At 30.0% G+C, this 7,712-nt stretch overlaps 1 protein-coding gene across 1 annotated transcript; it reads right to left on the bottom strand.

The window, feature by feature from the left end:
- Window positions 1–1,529: 1,529 nt before the first annotated feature.
- Window positions 1,530–3,839, bottom strand: LOC111635337. Its single transcript, XM_023380276.1, has 6 exons — window positions 3,463–3,839; window positions 3,180–3,377; window positions 2,478–2,582; window positions 2,141–2,401; window positions 1,956–2,073; window positions 1,530–1,864 (listed from the first exon to the last, which is right to left on the bottom strand). The coding sequence occupies exons 1-6, from the start codon at window positions 3,724–3,726 to the stop codon at window positions 1,728–1,730; spliced, it is 1,083 nt and encodes a 360-aa protein (XP_023236044.1). The 5' UTR covers window positions 3,727–3,839; the 3' UTR covers window positions 1,530–1,727.
- Between the last annotated feature and the right edge of the window lie 3,873 nt (window positions 3,840–7,712).

The following is a 7,712-nucleotide window of genomic DNA, read 5'->3' as shown; positions in this document are numbered from 1 at the left end:
GCAAAATCTTTCTATCATTCGTTATAGTCTGTATCCAAATTTCGATGACAATCTGATTAGAGTTTTATGAACAGGAAATCTCTATCAACTGCTCACACCATGTTAATACAGTATAAACACAGCATTAATGCCGGTATTAATACAGGTCAATACAGGGCAATTGCAGATTTCATAAGTATTAAAGATAAGAATTATTTCATTACTGTCTGTACTTCAAGATTCATACCATCAGAAAATTTTCTTTTTATTCATCTGAGAATCGATCATACTCTGTAACTTTGTGACGTATTTCCCGAAGAACAATTCATTTTTACAATGATGATATTTCGTCTGTTTATAAAATAAGGAGAAAGTAAAAATTTCTAATTATTATTTGTATAATTTGTAATTACTCGACAAAAAAATGGATATTGTAACACACATTTTCTCCCGACGAAAATTTCACTAAAGTAAACTGTCAATATTTTGCATAATTTACAAGGTTAAACATATATTTATTATTAAATAAAATTATCAATCGATTAATTAAATAACCATAAACATTTTCGTCTATTATTTCTCCGTAGTCGAATCGCGTAATAGAATTTGAAATATGAATTACGAGCAATTATTTATTGTGACATCGTCACAATGACGGGCTGCAATTTTAAATCATATTTTAAATTAAATAAATTTAAAATATATGCTCTTCATCAACAAATTAGTAGTGGTTTGCCTCTGTACATCATACTTTAATAACAATAGAGTTGTGCCGGTCATCTATCTGACACCTTGTCTTGTATCGGCTAGTTGGGCATGAGATAAGCTATATCGTTCCGTGGTAACGTGTGAGGTATTCTTATGTAATAGTAGTTGTATGCGTTTATGATGATCGATACGCGGGGTATAATGTTTTCCGGAGAGACTTTTAAGGGTAACTGGCCGTTATTAAGGCGTTACAGATGTGGAGAAAATCGGGAAAACTCCACGTAGCCAACTTGTCTGGCAAGGCGCAAGCACACGATCGAACTCCCAGTGTTCAAAGAAGAAAACCGCTTAGCCATTGGTGGGCCATCTAACAGTTTTCAGAGAACACTTTGAAATAAAATTACAATCCGGTACAAATTGAAAGTGATGTTATCAGTTAGGGTCTCCTGTCCTAATCTTTCCATATCTGGTCTCGGCTTTTATCTACCTAACACCGTTCTCGACTTAAAGAAAGACAGAGAGACAGACGACATTGAAAATTGATAGGTATACTGTGTTATCATCATACCTGGCTGCGATAATCGTGTTACAAATATCTAGTACATTATTTACATTACACTAATGTAAATACTAATGCAGTCTATATTGTCTTATGGTAAAAATATCCTCATTAACGCAAAGTACCACCTATTGAAACGGTAAATGGATATGTTGTTTGATAATTCACAAAAATCATAGTTTTATATATAAAATATATATATATTAGTTGATAATATAAATAAATAAATGTAGCAGTAAGTAAAAAATATTTATTATTATTTTTACAACAAATATATAGGGCATCATATAAATTTGGTTTCAGAACTTTACAAGTATTCTTTGATATAAATGATCATCAAATACGTAAATTTATTACATAGTTATATATATAATATCATTATAACTCCAGTAAAACATATATTTTTTCAGTAAAAAAATCTTTAAATGTTATGCAGTAATATAAATTAAAAGTACATTTTAAAATGAAATATATAGTAAAATTACTCATGGCAAACAAATAAAACGTCTCTTGCATCACGATAATATTCCATGGTGTAAATATAACCGAAATCGTAGTTGTAGATTGTTTGAATATCATTTTTTCTTGTACTCCAAAGTATTAATTTTCCACCTTCAGCTGTTAAAAAATGATTATTCACGTAAATCTTGTTTTTTATAAAAATTATAATAAATAAAACTTTAATTTATAAGTAATTAATTGATCATACTTCCAATTGCTATCTCATCATATGCTGACCATGAAAAGCAACTTGCATTATCAGACGGATCAAAGGAAAACATTGATGAACATGCTTGATTCGGAAATCTAACGTCTATAATTAAAATCTGAAAAATATTAATTTAAAAATTAACCACTTATCATAAAAAAATAAAGTGTTTATAATTAATTTACATTCTTTCTTTCGGCACAAGCAACAAGCCAAGGACTACGAAGTGAGCTTTTGACACTAAAAATTGGATTCTCGAAATTGTATACGTAAGAATTTTCAGGACATCTTATGTCATTTAGAAAATTTACTGTCTTGTCATTATACGTCACAAAGGAATGCATCGAACTACCTTGAAAAAAACACATTCCTACGTTAGTGTCAACGATATTCCAATTTGGATTATGAAAATTTCGTATGTTGAATGTAATAAATTCATCTTTTCTCTGTTGTAAATAAATTATTATATGTTATCATTAATGACAATTTATAAAACATTTCATAAATTTGAAAAAAACTTACATCTAGTGAAAATATACTACAGGCCCCATTTAACTGCACACTGCATACATACTGAGGATCCTGACTCCACCATCCACAGGATATTACTGGATTATTTCGACGAACCTGTAAAATAATACGGTATAACGGTGGTTGAAAACAGTAAATGACAATATTATAAATTTCTGAAGCAAAATTGGCGTTGTAAAAGGTTTTTTTTTTATTCATTTAGGTGCATAGAACGAGTCTTCCTAACTATGGCTCAGCGAAGTTTATTTCCGCTATTCTGAATTATTGCAAGTTTGAAAAAATTCGAAAACAAAAACAGTATGTTAAGTCATCAAATTACAGTACAAAAGAACAGTTTCGTTGAAGTAAATTTAAAAACCCAGATATAAAATGAAATTATGATGATTTATTGATGCAATGCACAAGACACATGAAACAAACTTTTGAAAAAGTAAAGTGTATATACATTATAAAAGAAACTTCATTTATCTATGGTTCCTTTCGTTTCTGTAGACGCATAAAATGAGCTAAAACAGTCATAAGTACACGAAAAACAGAATTTTAATTAAAAAATTTAATGTAAATTGTAGTTTCATTGCTAAAAATCATTTCACGTAATTAGTAACTAGTAAAATGTTGTTGAAAAATATTAAAAAATGAAATTATAAACAAACTTAAACACATTAATACTTATTAAAAAATAACTTCACTTACGTTTCCAAAATATGCTCTGAGAATTAAACTAGAATCGATATTTTCATATAAACATAAATTATCACTAGCAGCCAAAAGATACTCAGGAAGATTTTCGTGTATATCTGGAATCCATAAAGCATTGCCTCTTTCAGCACGTTTCTCAACTAAACATGTACTTCTAAATTTCATTGCATCGTCATAATAGTAGGTTTGAAACTAAACATTTTATCAGAAAAAAATCATGGTATTAAAATTTGTACTAAAATTAATATAAAAATAATATCATTTATTTCATACATACGGCATGTGTTCCTCTGCGATTAATTCCAAAAGTACATTTAACACTATTTCTAAAACTGCAACTAAGTTCACTCGTAACACAGGGTGTTTCAGTGCTCTCTAACGTTTTCACACGTATGTTTTCAGCAGTTTCATTGCAGAAACGAATTAGTTCAATACTGCGAATTAAACGATCACTTATAGTATGATTAAATTTTCTTTTCGTTCCTCTAGGGCTAGTACTTTCTTCGTCACTTTGTTGTGTACTCTCCGGAGAAACAATCATTTTTTTACTGTATTATGTAAATTTTCTTTTTTAAAACAAAAATATTGTAAATTTTGCGTTATAACTTCAAAAAACTTCAAATGTTTTAACAAGAAATTGTACTTGTAATACTTATAAACTTGATAAAACATTCATCCAAGCCAAATGATAATAATTTGCATATTTATAAAGTTTAGAATTTTCATTTTTCTAAAAAATGTAATTTAAATTTATACTTTACATTAATTATTTCCTAAATAGAATTATGATATATTATTAAAAATTTTAAGTGTTTAATAAATGTTCAACTATTAATATAATATGCTAAAAAATGAGTATTAATTATTAAATTATTTATTGTTATAAATTATTAAGCTCAATCAATTATACTACAATAACAGAACCGTATTTAAAAAAAATACATTTTTATTTATTTTAGTATTAACGAAATGGAATGTTAAACAAAGAATTTCTAGTTGACATGCGGTTAAAAATTCAAACTAATGGTTAACTTTGTTTCATATCAAACAAATTATATCCGTCAAGAGCTGTTCTGCCTAACACCTGATTTCAACTGTTTAGTGAAACACACCACTCACAAACAAGAGACCCTAAATCCATTTTTTTATAAACTCAATCGAGTTTATTATCGAGATTGAGTTCTGGCATCGTTTTCGGGATTATAGATAGCTGGTGTGGTACAGGAGCAGAGAAGTTTACAACACTATTAGGAAGACCGATAATTTTTAATTCCACTACGATATAAAGTTTAAATTTTAAGACAAACTAAAAAAGAATAATTTTTGTTGAATTGCGAAAGATATTTCTTTATTAAATGAAATAATTGTTTTTAAGAAACTCTATCACACATCAGTACAAAGCTAAAATTGTGTATGGCGCCATCAATTGTGAGATATTATTAAAAAAATAAATTTTCATTATAAATTATTAGAAAAAAGTAAAAAAAAAAGTCTATGTTTTGAGGTAAAAAATGTAAATAACCTTAGGATCTTTCAGACAGTTTTATTAATGTAACACGTATAATTATATAATTTTAAGTAAAATTATGCGTCGATCTATCAATAATACACTGTCTTCCGATTAACAATGAAATTTAGTGACTTCCTCTTTTTTATGTTGTAAATAAATTATTCATATATATATTAATAAAAATCTTATTAAACTATGGAAATATGCCGTACACACTTACATTTAATAATCACATAATACAGTCTCCATTTGACAGCACACTGCATAAATACTGAAGAAAATGATAGCTTTATTTATATGAAATTATTACAATATATCTCTCATACACTTAATTAATAAAATAATTTTTCATAATATGACATGTAAATATCTTTTCCGAGCTGAAATTGGCAATAAAAACGGCTTATTTTCGATTGCTATAGTGGAAAATACGAAATGAACGATAGAATCAGGATGATGCTTCACAACTTATCAGTTTTTAACATTAAATAAGTTTAAATACAGTCGACCCCCCTATAAGATATAGATACGTTCCATTCTTTAGGAATCCGATTTCTTACGAGTCGTTCCAATCACAGCCCGACACCTGTCAAGTTTAAGGACTACGGCTGATTGAAAAGTTTTCTTCCATAAAATTAATCGATTCTAGACTAATCTGACTCAACATTTCCAAAATACGTATATTTTTTTTTGGAAATAATCCGTATAAACTACGTTATAAATAAAAAATTGTAGGATTACTTACCGAGTGTCACCATTCGACATCGCCATTGCTAAAGCTTGTTTTCGTCGCGGAACAGCTCAGCAAACCGCGGCCGATTTCTAATAACTTATTTTTCTGCGAATAGTTCCTTGAACTTCGGAGACATCATTAATATAAATAATTTTAATCGCCGTTGAATAAGAAATGTTTCTTTCACAAGAAATGTATAAAATTACAGTACTGTATTAGACTTACGGTACCTAATTTACATACTGACAGACGATAGTTAGCGTAAAAATCTCCGTAGCGTGGCGCCACGCTAGACGGCGGAAATTATATATTTAATTATAACAAAGTTACAATAAGTTAATATATAATTATATATACAGTACCTAATTTATATATAATTAATATATAATTATATGTACAGTACCTAATTTATATATAATTTATATAATACTGTCCAGACGATAGAAATCTCTCCGTAGCGTGGCGCTACGGACGGCGGGAAAGTAGTTCGGCTGCCCGATGACGTTTGAGGTAATTATAGGGAATTTTTACTGTTTTTTACGGACACCGGTCACAATTTTTTCGTAGTTTTATAGGAATCGTAATTATAGGGACCATAATTATAGGGGGGTCGACTGTATTAACACTTTAAGGTTATCAATAAAACGTGCTTCTACTTGACAAAAGGTTAAGAAGACAAACTAATACGATTTTTTCTTTCATATAAAACAAAAATCATGTCATTGTTCTGCTTACTCGTTTAATTGATATCTAGAAGTATCCGGATCGTGAATTAATTAATATTTATACAGTATTAAGATGAGTATAGTCAATGACATATCAAATTTAAATATAACGAATCTCTAAATTTTATAAAATTTAAATGTTCTGAAGAATTTGCTAGTAATTTTTTGGTTAATTAAGCTGATAAGAACAGATACTGTGGTTTAATAGTTTGGATAATATCTAATGCCATTTCTTTTTACAGATTGGATTTCCAAAGAGCGATCACGACTGTAGGCATGTTATAAACCCGCATGCCCCAGAGGAGAAAGAAAACAAAGACGATCACTTTTTAATAGAAACCCCACAGCACCTCACAAACAATTTATTAATACATTTATTATAACCCGACAATTCTAACACTTTGTTAGTTTAACACAAACATTAAACCCGACAAAATGAAAATAAAATTGAACATCTAAACGCAAAAATGAAAACATCAATAAAAACCCCTTACAACATCAGAGGTTACAAAATCCTGCAATGATACAGGTTATAATAAACAAGTAAGTATATTAAATATACATTTTCTTAGCAGCAAAATACCATAAACGGTAAAGTTTACATTTTAAATTTTCCTTTAGGTATCACTAAGAAACAACAAAATACAGTGGCGACTCGTATAACGTACTCAATCCGTTCCAGATGAACGTCTGTTAAGTGAAAAGTCCGTTATACGAAACGCATTTTCCCATAGAAATACATGTTAAAACATATAATTCGTTCCGCAGTGTAAAATAACCGTACTATACCATTAAAAACTGAAAATGGAGCAGTCACCAATTATGCCTGGTAGTCAGAGGAGGAGGTGGAGGAACACTTTCTTCACACATTCATACAGATACAGACTTTTTACACATTGCAGCAGGTCTCTTTTTATTGTTTTTTAATCTGAGTCAGATTCAGGAGAGGCTTCCGGGGCCTTGCAGGGTCAACTCCTTTTGTTCCATCCTTTGTCTTTTGGCAGCTGGCTTCTTGAAAAACATGTCCAGAATGGTCTGTTTCTCTCTCTTTTTCAACACCTGTCGGAAATGAGGGGCAAGGGTGTCATTGTAGAGATCATTGATCCTGTTGGCCTCAACTGTGTTTGGATAATGAGTGTTGGTAAACTCCTGAACCTCTCCCCATTCGACAAGGAAGTTTTTGTCAAATTTCACTCCTACTGATGATTTCTTGCTTTGTTACAATTGAAATCACCTTTCTGTTTTTTAGAAGCCATGATTTGCACAACACTTGCATAAATGTAAATATCCTGCACTGAGGTGATGTACGTAATAAACAAAAGAGCAAGCCGAATCCCAACGGGAGCTCTGTACTTCAGATATACTAATAATATACAGTCGACCCCCCTATAAGATCATAGATACGTTCCATTCTTTAGGAATCCGATTTCTTACGAGTCGTTCCAATCACAGCCCGACAAGTGTCAAGTTTACGGACTACGGCTGATTGAAAGGTTTTCTTCCATAAAATTAATCGATTCTACACTAATCCGACTCAACATTTCCAAAATACGTATATT

Source organism: Centruroides sculpturatus, unplaced genomic scaffold, assembly GCF_000671375.1.
Source record: "Centruroides sculpturatus isolate CEXI.00-Female unplaced genomic scaffold, Cexi_2.0 scaffold810, whole genome shotgun sequence".
Classification (NCBI taxonomy): Eukaryota; Metazoa; Arthropoda; class Arachnida; order Scorpiones; family Buthidae; genus Centruroides; species Centruroides sculpturatus.
This window is presented reverse-complemented; position numbering and strand designations above follow the sequence as displayed.